This window comes from Eutrema salsugineum, unplaced genomic scaffold (assembly GCF_000478725.1).
Source record: "Eutrema salsugineum unplaced genomic scaffold, Eutsalg1_0 scaffold_1, whole genome shotgun sequence".
NCBI lineage: Eukaryota > Viridiplantae > Streptophyta > Magnoliopsida > Brassicales > Brassicaceae > Eutrema > Eutrema salsugineum.
The window spans coordinates 5436859-5461347 of record NW_006256909.1 but is presented as its reverse complement, the minus strand read 5'-3'; the positions used below and the strand labels follow the sequence as shown (position 1 = coordinate 5461347).

Sequence of the window (24489 nt, the reverse complement as noted above, 5' to 3'; positions counted from 1 at the left end):
ACCATTTTACCCCCTTTGCTAAATTAAATTATGCTTTTTTAATTCAACAAGATAAGTAGTAATATCTCTTAATTCTTAAACTAAGCTATATTTATATATCCCCTTAGGCATTAGCACTGCATTGCATGCATTTTTAACTTATGTGTATAAATGTGCATAAGTTGTTACTAAATGGATTTATGCAAGTCACTAACTCGATCTCTTTTTTTTTTTATATATTTGGGTTTAAGTCTACGGACCATTTAAAACTGTATTAGGAGAGTTCGTAACTGAAAATTATGTTGTAGCACGTATGATTGATTGAGACTATCCATGCATTGGATTGAGGAAGAAATTCAACAGAATATATATATATATGGTAATTAGTACTAATCTTGACTTTTTGCTTCTACCTATTGAATGTTTCCTCCCTCCGTGGATACCCCGTATTTTATTACAGTATTAAATATTTACCTACCTTTTGTTTTAGATTTCAGATTTGTAACAAAATAACCAGATACAGAATATCATGATAATGCTGACCAAAAAAAAAAAGAATATATATTGATAATAGTGTGCATATCTAATTTATCTATATAAAGTAGGACGACAGTGATAGCAAATGGTAACAAAGTTGTCCGATGGATCCTAATTCGCGTACATACACACATTCCACCATTATACAAAGAACACAATTAATGTGTGAAAATATTTTTTTTTTCTAATGTTAAAGCTATCAATTTAGGAAATCAAATGCTTACTACAAAAACAAGGGTATTCAAAATTCTCTTATTTTAATTTTAATTTTTTTGGGCGAAATATGTAAAGAAACAATTATCAGTGCTTCTATAACTTTTTATCTATTTATTTATTTAGCTATATTCCTTGTTCCTTAGGTTAAATCGGAGATTGGCGCCAGACTAGCCGAGAGTGCGAACCACGATTCAATAACAAACAGCGCGTGCACTACACGTATACAATATAGAACCCGCGGAGAGATAGACAGGTGTCGGGACGTGAGGTCATTCGCCGATTGTAGCGAGCAAAGTTCTGAAACAATGTGATTTTACTCAGCTCATATCATCTAAAATAAGCAAGTCGAGTTACAGTCGTAGTTGTCTTTGTTCCTTTTTTTATTTATTTGAAAATATATAAACCCAATGAAAATAGATGATATTTAAGAGCTTCCACCGTTCCATGTAATAATTAATCTATGGCGACATACGATTTCTTTTGCTAATAAAACTGTATTATATGCGAAAACTTTTTAACGTTATACACTTATACTATTTTTTTACGCGGAAAGATCTTGGAAAAGATTGAGGAAAGATATGTTTCTATTCATCTGAGATTACTTAAAACTCTACTTTAAATTTCTTAGCTTTCGATATTTCAAAAAATTGACTTTGTGATATTTACTGCGTCACATGAGATGAGGATATCAATAAAGCAGAAGGAATTGGAAGAGACGTGAATTACGAGAAGGGTTGGACTAAAGAGTAGAGTAGAAATGATGGCTGTATCATATAAGGAAACATTTTAAAGCTGCCTCCATGTTAATTTTTGCTTCAGCCCAACACCTACTATTAGAAATTTTTAATTATTTTAAAATTATTCTGTTATATGGGCTATTTTCAATATTAATCTTGAGAAAAACCCTCTGAAATCACTATACATCATAGTGTCAGTGTGTTGGGATTCTTTATTCATTTGTAATTAAAAAAAGTTCAAAAGATCAGATCTGATGTTGTGCATCTAAAAAGGCTATTCTATGATCTATTCACCGCATGTAAAATTCTAAAAGCAATTTTCCGCGGAAAGAATAACTATTTTTCAGAAGTATTTTCCCAAAAATATAACGAAGAAAAATTTACCCCACTTCTTATATTGTTTTCACGAGTGTCATGCATTTTTTTCGCTTTGGATGGTTTTGTTACAATTAGATACAATGAGAAGACTAATATATGGATATTTAATAGCACTCGGAAAAAAAAATCCAAACCGCATGACCAACCCAACATATCTACATTGTTTGGTAAAAGCATAGAACGGAAGGCGAGATAATAAACAACTTAAGAATCAACAGTTAACTATAGATAGAGAAAGAGAGAGAATTATATATGAACTAACCATTGGTTTAGCTTAACTAACAAATTATCATATCAGTGGCTGACCCTTATTAAGCTGGACTAATTTAAACTGACACTATTTATTCAATGCAAAACGAAAGTTTGATTGCTAATTTTTTATAAGAAAAAATATATGCTAATTAAATATAATGAAAAACTGAGAGATAACATGAATTTATAAGTCGAAGATGAAACAAATAAGACCAAATATGTGTTTTATTGGATAAATTTTGCATCCTAAGCAAAATTGATTTTAACATAGGTGCCTTTTTGTGAATGATAAATTATTTATTTTTATTTTGGGTTGTAACAAGAATAAATAGAGTATAGAGATGATTTACTCTATAGGTACCGCATAGATTGTGTATTGTGGGCTAAGACAAGCGACTGTGGTAGGGCAAAGGACGAACGGGGACCCCACATGTGCTTTCATGTTAAGTTTACGGAGTGTGGTCCAATTGACACGTGTCATAAGGGGGACCATTTTAGGGTCATTGGGCGGCTACTACTTGGGTTTTTTTGACACGTGCGAGAGTGGCGAAGCGTGTGAATGTTTGATTTATATTGCTGGGTTTAGGCAGGCATGGAAAGATTCTTGGGATCCGTGAAGCATATTGTGTCCTTTATAAGAATGATTGCATCCTTTCTCTTCTTCTTCTTCTTTTACCAACTGATTTTTTCTTTCTCCTATCTAGATAGAATCGAACCAAGATAACAAGTTACTATATAATGTATGTATGTATGTTTACAGAGAAGTATGTTGTTCCCAATATGCGGTAAATTAGATCACGGTAATGTAGTGAAAGTTGTTGATTCGTGGTTTGTGAAAGCATCCAGAAAAATAACTTACTAGAGATAATTTTTTATATATCAACATAGTACAGGTTTGTTTGTTTTAGAGATCTCCAAAATTGTATATTCAATATGATGAATAATACTATATGCATACTGTAAAGTAAATGTAGACAAGAGAGTACAAAAGGAAGCAGAGTAGGTGAATAAATGAGAGAGTTTTTGGGCAGTGAGAATTAGTATGAGAAAGAAAGATAAAAAAAAAGGAAGGAAAAGAAAGCAACTGTTAGTTTTGGCTTTATACATCGTCTTCCTTATCTATCTATTTTCATACAAACTTGCAAACCCTTCCTTAAACCTCCTTTTGGACCACCTCTCTCTCTCTCTCTCTCTCTCTCTCTCTCTCGTCTTCTTTTTTTATTTATTTTATTACGAATTTAATTTCCAGATTTCTATTATCATTACTTTAGATCTCAATCTCCAACTGAGATTCTCTCCCTCGCTAGTACAGTTGTCGACCCTTTTCAACTAAATTACAGTTTAGCCCTCGTAGTCAGTAGTATCTATCTAGATTCAAGATTCTTCTCCAAGTCTCAATCTCACCAATCAAACCACTTAACCGGATATGCAAGAAGTGGTCAATCAATGTTGGTTCGTTTCAATAGAGAAAATAAAACAAAATAAACCCATGATATAAACATCAATTAGCATTCTTGATCAAGTTGTACAGAGTTATGGGCGACAATAAGGACTAAGGCAAAATGTAGTATAGGGGATATCAAGTTAAAACTTGAAAGTAAAGATTTTGGAGTAGAGGGACAGGATCAGAAACAATGCTTGAGATCTGGACCGTTGAATAGGCAGAGACAAATCTGAGCACCAGATATTCTGTGTCTAAGAGTAGAAAGCTTTTAAAACGGGTTTGTGACTCTGTGTTGCGAGAGAGTATTTTTCTAAATATTAAATAATGTAACAAAAGCTATTGTCCCTTTCACTTGTTAGTTGTCTTGTTCTTCAACAATGACACTGCAAGTATTACTGGCTGAAAGTACAAATATGTAGGTTTCGTATTTGCAAATGTGCCCCCTATACTCTGCCACTTTCTTTTTAACCTACACACAATTTATGTTTCTTCTTGAGAAGGCTACACTCTTGGGAAGTATGAAGGAAGCACATAGCATCCATTTTCCAGGAGCCACCAGCCGTACCTTCCGCATTTTGACGTCCACGGCCACCTCAGATAAAGCAATCCTTATCCGCTGCAAATTAAAAAACCAAAAAAAATCTTTAATTCGTTGGTTTCAAGTTACATTGCATGGTAGAGTTTGATAGGTTTTCTTCATCGTTTTAAACCTCATGGAAGTCGAATTCCGGATCAGGAGCCTTTGAGAATCCGTAGACATGGATGGTTGGGAAAGATAAGTCTTCATCTCTTTGCCTGTCGTTGTATACTCCCCGAAATGCATCTGCTTGAGTAAAGGATTAATAGCGATTAAGAGGAGATTGTGAGTCAGATTAAAAAAGGAAGTGTTTTTAGTAAAAGCATATTCAAACCTAGAGATTCAGCGGCATCTTTTGGTAGATTCATGACTACTTGGGTGACTTTTTGACCCTTATCACTTGAAAACATAGCCTTTATGAATCTTCTCCCGTCCATATTAAAGACCTAGACAGAGATAGAAGATTTAGAGTTGTTCAAAAATGGTTTGGAAGTATGAAACAAGGTGTTTGGAGTTTGTGTTACCTCGATTCTCTTCTCTAGCTTATTGACAACACTATTTTGCTCCATGTATTCTACTGCATGAGGGTTCAGGTCATTGGCGTATACACGTTTTACAATTCTTGCTGCAGCAAGGGCGATTGGACCCACTCCAGCGAAAACATCACCTGTCAGTAGCAACAGAGTAATTTGAAACCAAACACAACAACACATAGACAAAATCTAGCAGACAGAACAACTTATATCTACAAACAACAATAAGACAATTGATGTATTAACCATCCGCACGCTACATATGCTACTTGAGCAACAGAGAGCAGCAAGATTCAAAATCAGCAATTAGGTATCTTTGCCAGAAATTGGAGGAACAATGCACCAGGCAAGCAAGTTTAGCAGGAAATCAGTGATCCTAAATCATAAGTGGAGAGTTCTATATCTTTCATTATGTACCCTCGAAGTTAGATCTAAGTAGCAAACATACAGACAACGTCATTGTGGTCGAACCCAAGCAGAAGCCTCTGTCTCTCTGTCCCAAGTTTCGAATTCCAATATCTAGCACACGGGAAAAAATACAAAAAAGATGTCAAGTTATGAAACAAATACAACGGTACTTACATAATAAGAGATACTATGAAAACACATATTTTCCAGTTATCACTCGAAAGATAAACATATTTTTGGTATCAGACAGTTTCACGCAGGAGCTGATTTGATCACCAAACTGAGGTAAGTAAGAGCTAAGTCCAAATGTTGTTAAGAGATTCGTCAATGAGAAAGAGGATACATACACTTTAGCTAAATCATCATGAAAGTTAAGAGATTCATTGATGAGAAAGAAGATACATACACTCTAGCTAAATCAACATGGAAGCGCAGTCCATTTTCAACAACTAGCGTCACCAGGGAATGGTTTCCGGCCAAAACCTCTAGCTGCATTGTTCTGAAGTCATTGTGAATAGGATCAATCTTATTTACAACGGTTTGTATCTTTGGCTGATTCTTATCCAGAACTACCTGACAAGATTCAGAGAGTAAAAAATAAAAAAAGCTCACAAGATTTCAATTTATTCTGAAGCTGGGGAAAGTTTGTTTCAGACTTAAGCAACAATGTCCAATAATCACCTTAGCTATGAGCCTCTTGTAGGGTAGATGCTCGTCTCTTAGGTTCAGATGCGCAATATGTCCCACCATCTCAAATGCTGAAGGCACAATCATACCTTTTGGTAGCAAAGACTCCAATACCTACAAAAAACACTTACTTTGAGAAAACCCAACTCGATCCTCAATAAAAGCTAAAGTCAAGCTTCAAAGTCTCATCATTTACCTCATTCATAGGCCAATAGTCATAGAACAAAGTCAGTCTGCACTTTACTAGCTCGAAGCTTAAGCTTGCATCAGTCTTTTTCACTTCTGCGAACAGAGCCTATCAAACAGAAACCATATCATTCTCTAAGATTTCCTAGACCAGAGAACGAACAACACAACAGAAACTTCAAACTATAGGAGTGATTCATCACCTTGATAGTCTCGGGCAAGTCTTGAACTTCCTCACCGGAATATTTCTCATCCAAAAGCAACAATCTTGTAGAACCTCTCCATATTCCTCTACTACCATAACCTTCTCCGAGTAACCCCTCAAAATCCTCCGTTCCTCCTCGATCTTCCACCACTTCCACCACCGCGAATTCGTTGCGTCTGTTTCCTCTTTCTTTTACTTTTTCCTTACCCTCTACTTTCTCTGCCTTGCGCTTCCTCTTTGGCCGAGAAATTTTGGCCAAGTTCCTGAATTTGAGATACCCAGTAGAATTAAATGTCCTGGCGAGTTGATCTCTGTGCAACACTGAACTCAGTCTCTCTCCGTCCCCTTCTGCTTTTCCTCTTATTCTCCGATTAACCGAATCCACAACACTATCTCCTTCATCTTCTTCAGTCTCACGGCCCAACAGCTTCATCATTTCTTCGTCGACTTCGTCTCCGGGAACCCTAGCAATGTTGCGTATCCTAGGCCAATTAAGGAGATGACCACGGAGACGATTCTCGAGCGCGAAGCAGTCCTTCGCCGGGACCCGAACGGCGGAAATCTCGAAAATCCTAGTGAATTCGTCTTCGTCCAGAAGAACATCTTTGTCGATTGATTCTTCAAATTTGCCTCGATGGGAATCGATTGAAGCCAATCTGAGGTCATTTGGCAAAGGCTTCTTCCCTTTCAGAAGAGAAGGGCCGTAGGGAACAGTGGTGGATGTGAGATTACCGGAGAAGACGCATAAGATAAGGGTTTTAGGCGCGGGATTGGGTTTATGGATGAGACGAGCGGAGCAGCGAGAGAAGACTGGGAATGGAAGGGAATTGGCTCGGAAAAATGACAGCTTTGACATCATTTTCTGGTTTCGCTCAGCTTCTTGGTGGATATGGGTTTTGCTTCTGGGACAGTGATGGTCATTTCCCGCGTCTCTGCATCCAAGTTTTCACGGAGAAGATATTCATCCGCTAAGAAGAAAGATTGATGGTGCTTGAGATTGACTAACACCTTTGCTTTTATTTTTTTCTTTTTCTTAATAATTTTATCTGTTACCGTCGTTTCCTCGTCAAATAAAACCAGAACGGTGTCGTTTGAAGTCGAAAAGAATACAACTGCAAGATTGTTTGTTTCATACCACATCCCTCAGGACCGGCTTTCGCTATACGGAAACAGAGCATGATTCATTGTAAAAGAAAAGTAGCTCAACTCAAAGCATCCAACGAATAAGCATGAGAAAGGTTGAAATTAAAACAAATTAGACCTAAACCTCGTAAAGTGTCACACATATAACTGTACAAAACAGTAATTCCACTGTGGAGAATGGATTCACAGCCAAAATATGAGCGACAAGAAATAAAAAAACGCGTTTTTAGAGTTTAGTTTTTTTAAAGATTTTATGGATAACTCAAATCTCATCAGGCAACTTAAAACTCTGCGTACCAAAAATCTGAAGAGACGAGTTCTGAAGAAAGACAGCGACTCCGCATTTGCTGCTGTTGAATCCATCCCAGAGCGTGAAATGAGCAGTCCCCGACACTGACTTCTTCGCTGTTACGTCTTTCACAGTACACATCTTCTCCATCTTTCTTACAACGTAGTCATTCGACAACATCCTTCCTTCGTTCTCTCCTCTCTCGCAGTCGTTCACTAGCCCGGTTTCATATAACGCCACCATTATGTCTATTCCGTTCCCGTCTACTTTCATCTTCAAGGCTCCCGTGAGTGATACTTGCAGTGTCTCTGAGGTTGGTCTCTGGAAAGTCGCCTGGTAAAAGAGACAATTGTATGACAGATTATAACACGAATACTGATTACATATGAAAACTTTAAACCAGACAAGTTAACACACACACACATCTACAAAGAACATGTCCTTGCATCCAAATTTCTCATAGATGTCTAAATAAGATCCCAAAAACTTGGCTGTCACCAGAATTGGTTTATTCTAAACCTGTGGAAGCTTCCTGCATTCATAAAACCTAACCTTCCCTTAACTATCCTAAGGATTTCTACTACCGTTTGCCAAAAGAGACAAGATTCCATTCGAAAGCAGACTCGTAATTGTTCAATAAATCTTGCTTATTCTTATTATGCAATAGAAACTGCCTGCATTCATAAACCTACCTTCCCGGTAATATACGATATACCTATAACTATCTTCAAGCATCTATATTAACCACTCTCAGTATTCAATGGCTTACAGAAACAAAACCCCTTTGAAAAACCAGCAGCGACAGGAACATTGCCCTGTATCTAAAAGAAACTCTTTGACTCCGAGACCAAATAGTAATTCATCCGACACATTATTCTAACACAGCATGAGGTCCAAGAACATGTTGTTCAATATTTAGGCATTCAAAGCAAGATTTATAATAGATGTTACTATGTTAGAAGAAACAAGATATGATGTGCAGAACCAATTTTAGAAACTTAATAATAAGCAAGATTCCACTTAGAGGCTTTCAGCATTCACCAGATTCTTATTTTCTCCTAACAAGTAATTAACTCCAGAGATTGAAAGAACACAGCAAGAGTTTGTTTCAGTTTATGACCAATTACGTTGAAATCACATAAACAAGAAATTGAATCAATCATAACCCTAGTTCCTACGCATCAAGATCATCTTTAATGAGTTTTCTATAAGCATAATCGAATCATCATTAGAATCAACTTCTTAGATGTCAAAAAATACTAACCCGGAACGCTGGAGAAGGAAACCTAGGAGCTTCGGAGATGGATTTGAGCAGAGTCTCTTCCTCGTTTCCGATCAATTGAGAGCGGCCTTGGACTACAAGCTGCGGAGTGAACATGGTGTCCAGATTCAACGCTTCCACGTACGCCTTCTGCCTCACCGTCCATTGGCTCGATCCGTACGGATCTTTCCACCCTTTGTAGTCCCAATAATCTACGTGAAAGACCAGAACCATCGCCGGAGATCCAGATCCACCTTCTCCACGGATCTGGTCGTCGAAATCGCCTCTGCCGAGCCGCGACATCAGCATCTCCGCCGCCGGCGACGTCTTGCATCCCTGCGACGAGAATAGCTGGACGAGAACGGGTCCGTCGCCGGAAAGAGTGTCTGCGGAGACGGCGGCGGAATTGTTGCCGGAGATAGATTTACTCGTGGAGGATGAAGATTTCTTGCCGCCGAAACAGGCGAAAAGACGGCGCGCCATTGGAGAAATTGCCCGTCTCTTCGCCTCCCGAAGAAATCGGATATAGAAAGAAGGAAAATCGGAGAAAAAACGAATCAGGAAGATGTTTTTTTTTCCGAGAAATTGTGAGGTTGTCAGCAAAATTGAGATCTTCACGAGGAACAAGACTACACGTCGAGAGGCAAAGAGAGAAAGGCGGCAAAGTGTCTTTGCTCTTTACCAATTTTTTTGTTGGTTATTTTATATTTTAATAATTTAGATGAGAAATATTGGTGGCAAAAGCTGTAATTTTCCAATTTTCTTACAAAAAGAAAAAAAAAAATATTTGGCAATATTTTGGGAAAGATTCCTTATTAGAAAATTTCAAAGGTCGGCCAACGAACTTTCTTATTTTCGTATTTAAAAAAAAAAAAACAACAAAGCAAAAAACAAAGATTCACTAAAAAAACACAAAGATTCACTAATCACTGGAGACCATCTTTGCTTATCCGAGAGTTTTTGCATCAACCTGCTGCATTGAGATGATTCAACTTAATTTCTCCAAAAGAATAAAAAAAAAATTACTATACTTGCTTAATATAAAACGAGAACGAAAACAAAACCGTATCAAACTCTTGTACAATAGTTAGTAAATGGACAACAAATCTGTACCCCCCCCCCCCTCTTCCCTGTATATTGCTTTGGTTGATGTTGATGGAGGCATACTTCATGCAACTAGAGTGAATGCGGAACAAGATTGTTATACGTTAACGACACAGAACACTACGTGAACCTATAACTAAAATAATAAACTAAGAATCTGATCATTAGCTGAGGTTCAATTCCTCAATATGAGGTTAAAAGGTTGATCACTATCGTTGTATCAAAGATTTTGCCATGGCATTAAGTGAATCTGTAAAATTTTTAATGAAATACTTTGAATCTTGGAAAATCTGAATCCAGTAGATTTTTTCGAATTTACATAATTTATATATATTTTGAAGAAATTATTCCAAAATACACAAAAATAGTTATATATATATGTATATTTTTTTTTGTCAACCAAATACTTCATTCATCAAAATGAAATTGCGAGAACCGCATACAAAGTGTTTTTTGCTAAGAAAACAGCTATTACAATAGATAAACTTAGAATAAACTTGAGAGTAATAAACTCAAATCTTCTGGTGAGGAGTGTAAAGTCCTTGAGAAAACTATGAAGTTTGGAAACACATGAGCCTGAGTTGATGATCTAGCCAATTGTAAGGATTCGGTTTCAACCGATATTGTCCTTAATACTTCAGAGGCGGCTTGAGAATGAGCCGTAAGGGTTGCCATCCTTTCTGCCACTAAAAGGGAGGCGAAATCTGAAACTTGAGAGAAGCTACAAGGAGCTTTTTGTCTCTCGTCTTCTCTCCAAAACGCAAAGATTTGACATGTTAAATCTGTAAGAGTTTCATGAAAGAGTGTGGACACCACAAGCGGAGAAGCTTTGGGTTTACTCCAATAACCTTTGATTTGGCAATTATCATTTGTGAGAGTTGCAGGAAAAAGTATAAACACCATGGACAAAAATGCCTTGGATTTACTCATAATACTTTTTTGCCTGTCAAACAAATCGAAATAGATGCCACAAGAGGGCACAAGGGTGAAACAATGGAAACCATCGTAACAGACAAAACTACAACCAGAGTCCACAAAAACAGCACCATCCACTCAACAAGCACCCAATATCTTTCAGACAAGGAAGAATCGGAGAGTGAGTAGAGGCAAACCTGCGGAATCGGGAAAGGGGATGTGGAAACCACAGGAGAGAAGCACAATGCTCTGACGGTGGTGGGACAGTGGCGAATTCGTGACTCTAAAAGATCCGGACAGCAAAGCGGAGGATGAAAGGAGATGGAGGAGATAGCGACGAAACAAACTCGGCTGAGGCAAGTTAGATCCGGTGGGTCGGGAGGGTCTGGAGGTTCGAGAGGGACGAGATAAGGGATCTCCGTGAGCAGATCTGGCAGCATGCGAACCGACAGCGGCTCTGCCAGAGGCATCGAAGCAAGCAGATCTGGAGAAGACATTTGCGAAAAACAAACAGGAAGATGAAGAAGAAACAAACAACCAGAAAAGAAGAGGAGGGAGAGAGAGGAAGAAATTCTCACCGGCGAGCGTGAGGCTCACCGGAGGTGGCGGCGCTAAGATTTTTAGAAACCCTAATCGCCTTACTATAAATGGTTTTCCACGTTTTTTATTTTGTTTTTGTTTTTAACTTCTTATTTCATTTATCATTGTAAAGACATTACAAAGTTACTATAGAGAATATTTACTAGCTACAACATATATATATATATATATATATTTAAATCAAAAACACCCAAATTGCAGTTCAAATTAATTTTATAACAACTGTTTTAAAAAATATTGGATCAGTAACCCAAATTTAAGTTGAAAATTACTTGACAGTATACTGTTTTAAAAAATATTGGATCAGTACGTACGATAAAATTAAGAGCCAACTACACTTACAAATCTTGATTTATGACTTCAAATTAAATTTGACTTTGATTGGAATTGAATTCCATTTTCTTTTGTTTTGTTCATTGTTTATTCCTCCATTAATGAACAATTAGCTTTAAGAAGGAGAACCACATATATTTTGTCCCTTCTTCTTCCCTTCACTCATTTTGCTCCTATAATCTTGCTTGTGCTTTTCTATTACTTGTTCAATCATACCCACTCACAATTTTGTTTTCTTTACAACATGTCACACAACATCCCAAATTAGGAGTGAGTTAAAACATATCCTATGCCTTAATACAACACGTTAACGACACTGATTTTGTATAGGAGGTCAAAGATATTAATTATGGTTAAAGTGTACTAAAATCTCATATTATTAAATTACCATAGTACCACTTTATTATCTAGCTAGATACGTATCTCATAATTCATAAGAATATAAGACAACTGTGGTTACTGGTTAGACGAAAATTCTGAAAAATTGTGCTGGAAGCCTGGGACCAAAAAATGTATACCCTTTAACCAAATCCAAAAACAATGATCACTAAATGATTATATCTAATGATGTATGTTGTATACAGATTCATATTTGAAGTCGATTGTATGATTTGGTTTCGACCACATACGACTGGTCTATGGAAATCCATGTGGTTGATGGATCCACGACCAGCCAAAAAACAAACTTCATGTAAGTTCCAATAAAATCTCCACCACTATCTAGGAGCTTCATCACTCACCATCCAATCATTTTTCCATATATATATATTCATAAACTCACTTGATTCAGTACTTATTCAGTTATTCCTCGAGTTCAAATTTTTTTTTTAATAATAATAAAGAAAAGGATGTTAGAAGGGAAAGCAGTAATGGGAGAGACAGATATGAAGCAAACAATGAAGGAGGATGCTCTCAGTTTGGCCGCTAAAGCCCTTGATTGCTTTGATGTCACCGAACCCACTCTAATCGCTCGTTTCATCAAGAAGGTACATATACAACTAATTATTAGTATTAACTATGTTAACCATATAATAAGTGTTATTAATTAGCGTATAACTCTTGATTGGACTTGTATTTCTACCTATACATAGTGTACATATATAATGAAATGAAATATGAATTTGAATGTTATAACAAAATTCAATTCTTTGATATATATGTTTCAGGAATTTGATAGAAAATACGGATTGGGGTGGCAGTGTATTGCGGGGACACATTTCGGATCATTCGTGACTCATTGCAGTGGCTGCTTCATCCATTTCTCTGTTGGCAGCCTCACCATTTTGCTTTTTAAGGGATCAGCTGGTGAACCGGAGTCCGAACCGATCACTGTCTAGCCCATTTAGACAATGTTGTGAAAAAATAATCATCTAGTCCTTTACTGGATTTATGTAATGTATCCTAGTTTTCTTCACAGCAACTTCACTAATTTTTACATTTCTTCTGTTTGCTTTTGGAATCGGAAAGAAAAAAAAAAGGAAAAAATGTTACAACAACAACAAGCTAAGTATCGTATAAATTGTACATAAGCTAAAAGAATAGCATATCCTACTGCTTAAGAAATATACCGAAAGCTCATACCATACGAGTATTGTTCCCTTAAAAAAAAATAGTAAAATGCAATTCTATAAACCAAGGTTTCATATGAGTATATAACCCGTAACATTGGGCTTTATTATATCTGATTGTGATCAGAGGCATTACATATCAAAAAGCAAATAGAAAAAACATAGCAAACCAAAGAAAGATGCAGTTCAACAAGTTTCTTAAGATTTTATTTTATTGTTTAAAATTATTATTATTTTTAAATAAAGGCAGCTAAAAAAGTAGCATACTCAACACAGCTTTAGGTCTTACGGTGTCAGATAACAACTTCTTAGCCACTTTGCTTCATAAAGATCCTGAAAGTTAATGAAAAGACAAGTATGTTTTGGAAGCTAACTACAATTCATCATCAAAAGTTCATACCCATGACCATAAGCATATATAATATACCTGTAAGAATGCACGATCATCATACATTAGCAGTTCCACAAACATCAATTGAAGCCAATGACTCTGGGACTGTACGCACAACCGCTACTGATTCGACCTTCCCCGAAACCTCACCTCCATGACTTCTTTCCAAAGTGATCTCTACGCACCAAATCTCTCTTTTCCCTTTATTCCAATTATACCAATACTCATCGGTTCCCAGAATCACCAACTTCCCACCAAAATTCGCCATTTTAGAGGAGCGGAGATGGATATTAGCCGGAAAACCTTGTAAACCAGTCAAGGGTCTCCAAGTCTTCTGCTTTGGATCATAAACGATTATTGGAGATGCATCAATCCCCCGTTGAGGAAGATTAATGGAATACAACAAACCATCAATCACACAAGACGACTCTTGCCACAAAAAACTCATAAATTCTCCTGGCATCACGTACTCCAATGAACCTCCTTGTCCTCCAGGAGTGTAAATATAACACATTCTGTCACCCAATATGTATATTTGCTTCTCCATAACCGCGTATGTCACAAACTTGCAACTCACGTTAAGTGGTATGCCATTTGTCCACCTGCTTCCAATCCAAAACTTACCTTTTAGATCGTATATTTCCACCCAATCCATAGCTCGCATCTCACATCCTCCAACCACGTATATCTTCCCGTCGAACACTCCGGCCGCTGCGCGGTAACGAGCCACTCGCATACCGAAGAGGATGCGACACGTGTGGAATCTGCAGTCGATGACATACACAACATTTGTGCGGGTCAGGCCAATGCATCCACCGATCACATACATCTCGTGCCCGACTGTGACCACAGCAGATCCCCAAGGCATTGGAGGGAGTGAGGGGATTTCATGCAATCGCAGAGAAACCGTGTCCGTCAAGTTTCTGTAGGGTTTCTTAATTAGGATACACCACTTAGGGCCTCTGAACCAAGGAGTGGGTCCCACGCAAGCGTAAAGGACGGGTTCGGTAGCGCCAAGGCGCAAGCGCAAGTCGTAGAATCTCGGAGTATTGATGAGGCCACCAAAGGCCTTGGAGACGAGAGATAGAACAGGGTGACCACGTCTCCTAACCCATGCGAAGATTATTTCGGTGACTCCGTCTGGAATGTGGAAAGAAGTCTTTTTCTCGACTTTTTTCCGTTTATTATGGAGTTGTTGCGAGTTCTTGTTTGGACCTCGATCGCCGCCATTAACGTCGTCGGAAGTTTCAGTGATTACAACCATCGTCGTTTGAAGTTAGTCAGCAGCAAATCAACGGGAATCGAGCCTAATTCAAGAATTTAAAAATAAGTAATTTTGTTAGTGTATTTTCTAAGTGAAATGAAAACATTAAAATTTCATTTCACTTAGTAAATTATTCTCTCATTTCAAGATTTTATAAAATTCTTAAATCTCGTTCTAATTATACATTATCAATTTTTTTTCTTTCACATATTTGTTTTTCAGAAAAGTTCTTAAAACCTTTAAAAATGGTTCCTAAGCCTTTCGAAACCATTCTTGTAAAACATTAATTTTCCATAATATTTTTATAATGTTTTTCAACAGTTGTGGTATTAAAAAAAATCGTGTTGAGAAAAAATAATTTATATTGGGGACAAAAGAAAAAAAACAATTTTTAAAATAAAATTTCAGTTAAAAATAACTATCCAAATCGATTTGCTAATACCACTACATATTCAAATATTATATGGATTCACGTAAATCCAATCTAAAGCCGCCTAAAATAGCTAAAATTTAAAATAATAATATAAATTACAATGAAAATCATATACATAATAAAAAAATTAATTACAAATATCATGTAAAACCTTTCAAAACTAATTTTATAATATTCATTCTAATCATATTAAAAATATATAAAATTATATATAAAGCAGATATAGATATGCTGATTTTTATCAAAATACATAGATCCAGATTTATGAACCTTTGAATATCTTATTTTTAGCCTTGATCTGATCGGATCTCAGATCAGATCTCATATATTTTGCGAGTTCTAACTAACGATTAAACAATCAATTGATTTTTAACTAATTTATAAAATAAAAAGTATAATTTTTCTCTTTACTATTAGAACAATATTTTCTTCAACTATATAATCAACCTAAAAAATATTTTTAAAAAATTAGTTGATTACCTCGAAGTTATTATCGCCCGCGTCAGCACAAACAACACTGCTCAAAAAGGGTTAATATACTCTTTATGTTGTTCAGTTGTAATCGGAATCAGATTTCTGAAAATTCATCGTTCTGAAGATTACAAGTTTGAGTTTTAAAAATGAAGAGTCTAAAGGTTTTATCGACGTAAGTTTTCCTTTACGATTTCTTTTAGTCAACACAAATATTTATATTTTTTGGTAATTATTTTATTTTTCTTAAATTTAGTTCCATGTTTATTAGATTTTAATTTTCAAACATTTGTTTCCATATTACTTAAAAAAAAAAGGAAAATTATTAATGTTTTTTTTTAAAAAACATCTTATAAGGTTACAGCAAGTCAACAATAATCACAAACTCATAATCGAAAAACCAAACTCCATTGCAAATTATGCTAATTGGGAGATAACTGGCGAAGACGTAGAAGATATCCTGAATGAGAGATGATTTTGGATGAATGAGCCCAGCCCAAATTTAAGAGGCCCAGAGCATCAATAGGAGCAGGACCAGAAATCCCTAAGGGGAAGAAGATCAATCGATATCTCCAACGACGGAACACCAAGAACAACAGAACAAGACTACTGCAATGAGAACCAATATTGCATGCAATCATTCGCCAAAACAAGGTTCACAGACCTGTGGGAGTTTGGATGGAGCCTACAATTAGGCTATCTCCACATTTCATAAATCGCTGCCTGCCATGCAAACTTTGAGAGGCAAGTGTAATGAAAATGCTGTTAACCACATTAGATCAATAATAACTGATATTGGAGATTACAAACTTCCACAATGACATGAAATATTATTCTAATAATTATTATATCGTGCTATATTATTATAAAAATATAAATTTATTAATGTGTTAGAAGTTTATATTTTTATTACGATATAACACGATATAATAATTATTAGGATAATATTTTCATATCATAAGTGGTCGACAACATCCAAAAGATCTCAATTCTTGCGATTTCTAAATTTTTTTTTGTTCATTTATTTCATGTGTAAAACTTTTTGGTCATAGACTCATAGATCTTTGTTTTAAAAAAAAAAGTCTCATAGATCAAATTTTGTTTAGCTTTTTTCCTTACCATCCGGTTAGATTGGAACTTTATATTAATGTGGAATTTACATGGTTTCAAGTCCTAAAACTAATATGAGTCTACGAGATCTAATTTCAAAAAGCTTTTCTTGCACCACCACTTCCGGTGACGACCTTTATTTCCATTTAACCGGAGCCTTGCCTTTGTCCCTCGTAGTCTTGCTCTGTAATCTTTCTTCCATTTCTCAAATCTTAACTTCAGATTACTGAGTTCTTTTTCTGCATCCTGCTTCTTGACTGAGATCGAGTCTGGTTCTGATCTCATTTCTACATGACACTTCACATCTTCATCAAATACGACTCTACGTTGATCAAATTCTACAGGAAGATTGTTAACATCATTCAAGCTACCCTTAAGCTCTTTTGTCGGAGTTCCAAGGGACATTGTGTCCTCTGAGTCATTACCATGACTAGCAATCTTTTCTGGAGCCAGAATCTTACAGGCAGCTGCGAGACTCATCTGCAAAGGCACATATTCCACTTTCAAGATCATAATTATAAGTATGTATGCAGGATTGTTATTACGCGCAGTGATGGGCGTAAAGACACTTAGTCACTTTTACCTGCACTGATGACATATGTTTTTGCCATGTTTCCTCCATTGACTTCATTCTTGTCTCGTGCTCTAACCATTTTACCTTAAATCGTTGCAACTCCTCCATCAATGCAGTGTTTTCCACTTCCTTCTGCAAAATAGCTGCTTCGACTTTTTGAACCCGGCTCTGGAGATCAGCAAGAGCGCAAGATCGGACCTGAAACTCCTCAAAAAGAAGGTCCTATACAAGAAAGTTAGTAATAAGTTTCAGCAGTGGATAACCTATAGACATTTACATGAGGCAAATTAAATAGTACCTTGTCTTCTGAAATACTCCTCCTTGACTTTCTTCTCGGTTTTTTCTTCTCATTGCGTGATTGTTTTTTCTCTTGCATACTATTTTCTAAGTGTTTACGAACCAACCATCCGCGTACCACTACATAAAAAGTGAACAGCTATAAATTGAAATCTTATCCAAGATGGAAAAACAAGTTCTTGATGCCATAAGGAAGACTACCGAATACTTACCAGATTGCAAGTGTATGACTGCATCAACCTCTTGAGTTTTTCCTGAGGAAAGAATAGCCGATTTTTCCATAGCAATATACTCTCTCCTGGCGATTTCACCGCGGATATCTGTAGCAACAAAATAAAGTTAGCCATCAAATCAAAGAGAAGTAGAAGAGAAATGCACCTATTAAGTAAAGGAAACACGAGACATATATGTGAGCGTTTACAAGATTGAAGTGTCACTGCCGCATTCCTCATATTGTGGAAGTATTCACGGGTCTGATAACCACGAAATTGCTTCTGTAATCCACGTATGCCACGCAGAAAATATCTTCTTCTTTCCTCAAGGACGCCAATCTATTAAATATAAAGATGAAAGCGTTATTATTGTATATAGAGGATCAGGAAACCAACATGGTATCTCCAAGAAAAGACAACTTACTTGCCCAGTTCGGAGGTATGTCTTTGTATAACCAACTTGATACATTTCAGGAGGAAGATTGAATTGCTTCATAATAGCATTTGATGTGCTAAGTGGATCCTGAGAACTTTTTGTGTCCAGCAATAGGAATCCATATCTAATACGTGAACAAAGCCAACAAAGACAAAAGCTTAGGAATACAAGTGAGTTTGGAACAAATAGATTTATAAACAAAAAGGGTGCATCGTGACCACACCTTGCCGCAAGCTCCTGATGTGTCAACCGAGTAGGATATCCTGATTTTGATATTCTAACAACCTCCAAAACGCCACAACATCTAAGCTGTTGTAGAACATGATTCTCTTCGTAAATTCCAGGTAGCTGATTTGAATTTGGCTTTATGCACCGGATAAAGTGAGGAGTGGTGCCTTCTAACTTGTTCATCAACTTGAAAAGTTGGCCCTGTAAAGCATAATAAAAGTTTTTAAGAGATGATTGAAAATTCATGAATGAAGATTTCAACCATGATAGCTTTGTTACCTTAAACTTTGTAATCACACTTTGATTCATGGATTCGGAAAAAGTTGCCGGATTTAGAGACTTGTGACGCATCTTAGTAGAAAACAGGTTCAGTAATTGACATTTGCATGATGATAAAAGTTGGATAAGATCAACATGCACTGGATCTCTGTTCTTGTCCAGGAAGCCATTTGTATCATAGAGAACCTATTAAAAACCATAACGTAAATAAATCTCATATTTGTTCCTTCTCTTAATAATTTCACAGTTTTTTATCACATAACAACTAAACAACCAACCTCTCCAGCATAATGGCTAACTCTGAATCCGCGACCTCTTTCTCCCCTGAAACAAGAGTTAGCCTTCAAATGCTGTTTCAGCTTGTTGGCAAACGTTGTATCAGTCGACTTTGGGAAATTTGATTCCTCATCTAGTAGTGGTACCAAACAAATGGGTTTCTGCACTAGCAACCATACGTACAAGAAACATGGAAGAAAGAAACTTTAATGTCCATAGCTTAAAGCAAAACATCATACCATATCTTTGCATATGGAGAAAAGAAAAACAAAATTTAAAGATGGCAAGCTATAAAATTACCTTCTCAATCAGATCTAGACACTCTTGATTGTCTTTGAATCCGAGCTTAGTCCAATCAATTCCATCCCCTTCATATTCCTGAGAAGCCAAGATTTAATTGGTAAGGAAAACAAAGAAACACAATTTCATATGATTAGGCTTCAGAGAAAAAAGATCACCACCTCTTGTTCAAGTTGAAATAGATGCCGATTAAAATGTTGCTGCAGTCTTTCATTTGCATAGTTTATGCAGAATTGTTCAAAGCTATTAGTCTAAAACCAATGAGACATGATCATTAACACACTCAAAAGAAACAAAGATTAACAAATCTCGAGCACGGTTACGAACCTTAAATGACTCAAACCCATATATATCAAGGATACTAATAGATCTTCCTGTACGTAATCTACCAACTTCCAGTGAAGTATTTATCTGCTCAACAAGCCAGTCGAAAAGGCTTGCATAGATGGTTTTTGCTAGGGAATCCCTCATATCAGTTGCCTGCATATATGGCAAAGCAATTCGACATTTAGATGTATAGAAATTATGACTGCTCTTTGATATTATGGCTATTACACAAACCTGTCGCAGTGTCAGTCTTTTAGCAATGCAGTCTCTACCAGCTTGGAGCTTGCAAGTAGACAAAACCACCATAAGATCTTGTGAGTTGCATCCCATTAACATAGCTACATTAGTGACAGCTGACAGAAACAAGAGCAAAATTATAAGCATCGCCTTACTTAAGCCTAGTAAGGTCACAACCAGTCCACAAGTTTAACATGATACATGACAAGACAACAGATTCTACCTTCATCTGCTACCACTTCCACATGGTTTTCGTTGTCAATCACTTCAAAAGATACATTCCCTAACCATAACACAGCTGCAAGCAGTGCAAATGCACGTTCTTGATAGTCTTGAGGAATTTGAACAATGTTGAAAGCTTCCTACAATAACAGAGAAATCTCTGACGAAATAAGAAATTACAAAAAAAAAAAATCTGGCATTTACTCCATGGGAAACAGAGAAAGGCACAGGAAACAGAAAAAAAAAAAAAAAAAAAAGTTACCATCAGTTTATGAAATTTCTGAGCATAATCAATGGGGTCAATGGTTAAGCAATTGCTCTGGTTCAAATAATTGTATTCACTTGCTGCTTTAAGCTTCAACTTTTCTGTAAAATAAAAATCATATAAGAAATGGTCTAGCAAGTTCTAGTTTCGCAGCCATGAGCAGGGACACTTTCTTAGATGTTTCGGTTTGAAATGTTACCTTTAAGAATCGGTGAAGCTCCTGCACACAACTCATAAAAGATATGGTAGGATCTCTCGCCATTGGACAACTGAACAACTCTTGACTGATCCAAAGAGACTACTAAAATTAGCCCATGAATAGCTAACAAGTGGAATCTGACTAAAACCTCTCAACAGAAAACAAAATTACCTTTTCTAGCAGAACTGTGGTCATTCAGCACAAGTAGTCACACAATCATGGTGAGGAAATAAAACAAACATGAGAGCTCCATAGTGAAGAAAATATGACAAACAATCATAGAAATGTTCAACTCTTTACTCACAAGTTTCAAGTTTGGCTCCGCATATTTTTCCCTTTGCACTAAAATGAATCTCCATCAGTTTTCCCTGCAACAATTCATATTTACCATTGAATCCAAACCACTTCTCGATTTACAGAATGTCAGTTACACTAGTCGGTTGACACGAACGTTCAAATTCTAAAGAAATGATTTTTTTTTCTTTGTATTTTAAAGAAGAGGAAGATTCCAATCACTGGAAGAAAAAAGGAAGTATGTACAATTACTCACGAATCGGCTAGAGTTATCGTTTCTTGATGTTTTAGCATTCCCAAAAGCTTCAAGTATACAGTTTGTCTTTAGGATTTCATTCTCTACCCCAAAGCTACCTCCACCAAGAGCTTCCAAGTACTGCATTGCATACTTTGCTGTCTCAGTTTTCCCAGCTCCGCTTTCTCCACTATGGTATGATATCAATATCAGAAGTCACCTTGAAATGTGCATAGCCAAATCATCGTATATGTAGACAAAAAGCTTTCAGAATGTAAACCTCGTCATACCTTATGATAATAGATTGGTTCTTCTCCTCTGCGTAAAGAAACATTTAAAAATGTAAAAACGCCAGAAAATAACGATTTTAACACCATGGCAAAGTTACTAGGTTTCACAATTTATAGAGAAACAAAAAAAAAAAGTGTGAAAGGATTATCCTTCTGCTCACCTCTCATGATCTCATCGTAAGCTGCATCTGCCACTGCATAAACATGAGGAGCATCCAAAGACTTCTTCTGATAGGCTGATAGAATATTATTTCCATAAATCTGGACCTTCTTAAAAGGATTCACCGCAATCAAAACTGGCCCTGCTTTACTCTATAATAAAGAAACATGAAATTATGTTAAAAGACTCGGCTACACCTACAAAAAGGAATAAACAAACAGAAACAGATTTTTTATCCTTATAATAAACTTACATAAATCAAGTCTTGTGAATATCTGACCCGGAGGTTGTGAAGAACAGATGGTTCATTCAGATAACTAAGCTGTATAAGGTCTTCAACTCCCTCAGAAATATCTGGATTTGCAGGGAAAATCTCTTTCATTGATACTTTCACAACCTAATTCGATACACACAAAATGATACATTGTCAAGCACATTATAAGTCGTTTCCATATCTTACGAAAATTTATAAAATTTTCTGAAAGAACTCACTTGGGCAGTGGATAACATAACCCACGCTGCATCACCAGAAGTAGATTGTATCTTCCCCAAGTGCCACTCCCCATTAGAAACCCGACACCAAACACAAAGTTCCTGTAAATAAAACAGAAACACACTGTCTTGTAAAAACACACAAGTACCAAAAACTGTAATTTATTCATATCATATCATCAAAAAGAAACTAGAAAGAAGCAATCAATTACATACCTCGTTGATGAAATACTCAACGTTATTGACCCATTCGGGTTCATGCTCCTCTGTGATCTTCTCAGTCCTCGTTTTCTTGCTCCAATCCTTCTCTTCTTTCTCTTTGCTCTCGTTTTCCGGCGGAATCCTATCACGGAAGTTCGCCGGAAGCGATTGACGAATCGACAGCATTTGTGCTCTGGAAGTAAGCCGAGAAGGAAGCGACGGAGACTTATCCTTCAACATCTCGCACGCGTCATGCCGGCGAAGAGACTCCGGCGTCTCCTCCAGTGAACTTTCCATCAATATGGTCGGAGACGGCGATAAAGTCATTGGCTTCCTCAAAATTCACCGACCCAAAAACAAAAAGAACCAAAAAGCGACGAGTGTTTAATCAACAAGCATTTTCGGGCCACCCGAGCTCCATAATTTTTCAAATCATGTAAAGCATTGAAAGCCAGTAGAATTTAAAAACCAGAAATTTTTAACGAAGAATCTCTCAACACTGTAAATTTCGAAGCTTGTCGAAGAAATTCAGGAAGCGAAAAATAGCCAAACACGAATACTATGAAAATAACTGAAAAAACAAAATAACAACAAACCTTAAACAAAAAAGAAACTGAATTTTGCCAACGAGAGCAAAGAAAACAGAGAGCCATTTCCAACGAAGAATATAAGACAAATATGAATTTGAAAAACAGAGCACTGAAAAACAAACGAGAAAATAAAACCTTCGAATGGGCTTTTAATAAAACATAGGCCCAATAAAATAGACCCGAATGTGTAAATTGACCCGACATTATTAGGTGAAATCTAAAATCGATTTGTTCCGTCTCTACCTCTTTCTCTCTCTTGCTCCGCCGTCTGCATTAGACCGCCGAATCAGCCATGACGAAGAGTAGGAACAAGAAGAAGAGAGACGACGCCGTTTCCATGGACGTCTCCGAAACTAAGAGCGTCTCTGAAGCTGCCCCTGAAGGTAAAAATCGCGTCTTAGTTTATTAAGCTCAAGTCCGTACTCGTTTAGAGATTGAAGGTGTTTAATTTTCCATTTATTCTTGATTTCGTTAGCCATGGACACTACGGAGACAGGAGACGCGAAACTAGCTGCTCGTGATCGTTCTCGTAACTTGTAAGTGTTAACAACCTAATCTTTACAAGCTGAACTACTTAGATTTCATTATGAAAAGTTTTGGTTGGGTTTCTCTTAGTGTGAGCGTTCCATTGTGAATTGCTCTCTTCTTCTGGTCCTCTAAGGTTGGATCTGGAGTTCATTAAATCATCTAGTTTTCTACCGTCTTATTAGACCAATGGTTAGTTAGCTCGAGATATTATGCAACCTGTTGATATGAGAGAATCTCGGACAGGAGTAAGTACCAAGGCATGAAATGCTTAAATTTGGAAACTTTAGAACGTGTTTTTGTTAAGAGACCTGCTCATGTTTGATGTTTTATTTGACCACTGTACTAGGATTGTCTTTAATCCGGATGATTTCTAATTATTTACCCATTTTCTTTAGGACAAACATGAAGAAAGGAATACCTATGAAGAAAACGAGGAGGAATGCGAGGAAGATGAAAGCTGTGGCCAAAGCTTTAGCATTGGAGGAGAAGTGTTCAGAGAAAGGGAAACCTATGAAGAGAACGAAGAATGTGAGGAAGATGAAAGCTGTGGCTAAAGCTATAGCATTGAACGAGAAGTATGAAGAGAAAGCTACAAAGAACGAAGAAAAAACTCTAAGAACTATTTCGGCCAAGAAATTGTATGAATGATTTTGGTTTTAAGCTACAAAGGAAAAAGATAGGAAGAGTTTTGAAAGTTCGGTTGTCTATTTTTGATCTTGTTAACGTCTATGCTTGTCTTAAAAAAGGGGTTTCTGCAAGTTTGTACTTTTTCTTCAGTTATACAATTTTAATGGATTAATCAAATGGTAAAACTGTTTTATTTTCA

At 36.6% G+C, this 24489-nt stretch overlaps 6 protein-coding genes across 7 annotated transcripts; 2 read left to right on the top strand and 4 right to left on the bottom strand.

Annotated features, from left to right (window-relative positions):
* Positions 1–3838: 3838 nt before the first annotated feature.
* LOC18028173 (tRNA (guanine(37)-N1)-methyltransferase 2) lies at positions 3839–7122 on the bottom strand. 2 transcript variants are annotated; one of them, XM_006413025.2, is made up of 9 exons: positions 6138–7122; positions 5945–6043; positions 5743–5862; positions 5468–5634; positions 5102–5172; positions 4645–4787; positions 4455–4566; positions 4254–4366; positions 3839–4159 (listed from the first exon to the last, which is right to left on the bottom strand). In XM_006413025.2, the coding sequence occupies exons 1-9, from the start codon at positions 6996–6998 to the stop codon at positions 4013–4015; spliced, it is 1833 nt and encodes a 610-aa protein (XP_006413088.1). In that variant the 5' UTR covers positions 6999–7122; the 3' UTR covers positions 3839–4012. The 2 variants fall into 2 exon arrangements, 1 of the variants encoding a protein (XP_006413088.1); XR_002896968.1 differs by having other exon boundaries at positions 4092–4159; positions 5071–5172.
* A 252-nt stretch (positions 7123–7374) lies between these two features.
* Positions 7375–9484, bottom strand: LOC18028172. Its single transcript, XM_006413024.2, has 2 exons — positions 8836–9484; positions 7375–7904 (listed from the first exon to the last, which is right to left on the bottom strand). Exons 1-2 carry the CDS (start codon positions 9313–9315, stop codon positions 7545–7547), a joined length of 840 nt encoding a protein of 279 aa, XP_006413087.1. The 5' UTR covers positions 9316–9484; the 3' UTR covers positions 7375–7544.
* A 2884-nt stretch (positions 9485–12368) lies between these two features.
* On the top strand, positions 12369–13274 carry LOC18028171 (dynein light chain 2, cytoplasmic). Its single transcript, XM_006413023.2, has 3 exons — positions 12369–12475; positions 12627–12770; positions 12951–13274. Exons 2-3 carry the CDS (start codon positions 12633–12635, stop codon positions 13119–13121), a joined length of 309 nt encoding a protein of 102 aa, XP_006413086.1. The 5' UTR covers positions 12369–12475; positions 12627–12632; the 3' UTR covers positions 13122–13274.
* A 524-nt stretch (positions 13275–13798) lies between these two features.
* LOC18028170 (putative F-box/kelch-repeat protein At2g21680) lies at positions 13799–15007 on the bottom strand. The gene has a single exon (XM_006413022.1). The coding sequence runs from the start codon at positions 15005–15007 to the stop codon at positions 13799–13801; it is 1209 nt and encodes a 402-aa protein (XP_006413085.1).
* A 2083-nt stretch (positions 15008–17090) lies between these two features.
* On the bottom strand, positions 17091–22872 carry LOC18028169 (myosin-4). The gene is made up of 23 exons (XM_024148723.1): positions 22561–22872; positions 22345–22446; positions 22106–22249; positions 21854–22004; positions 21693–21720; positions 21424–21592; positions 21178–21241; positions 20874–20972; positions 20672–20775; positions 20411–20549; positions 20185–20303; positions 19951–20103; positions 19785–19874; positions 19624–19701; positions 19326–19484; positions 19048–19233; positions 18764–18969; positions 18529–18664; positions 18314–18443; positions 18105–18212; positions 17894–18012; positions 17605–17817; positions 17091–17501 (listed from the first exon to the last, which is right to left on the bottom strand). Exons 1-23 carry the CDS (start codon positions 22870–22872, stop codon positions 17091–17093), a joined length of 3420 nt encoding a protein of 1139 aa, XP_024004491.1.
* Positions 22873–23347: 475 nt separating this feature from the next.
* LOC18028168 lies at positions 23348–24487 on the top strand. Its single transcript, XM_006413020.2, has 3 exons — positions 23348–23518; positions 23611–23671; positions 24059–24487. Exons 1-3 carry the CDS (start codon positions 23428–23430, stop codon positions 24309–24311), a joined length of 405 nt encoding a protein of 134 aa, XP_006413083.1. The 5' UTR covers positions 23348–23427; the 3' UTR covers positions 24312–24487.
* The last annotated feature ends 2 nt before the right edge of the window (positions 24488–24489 follow it).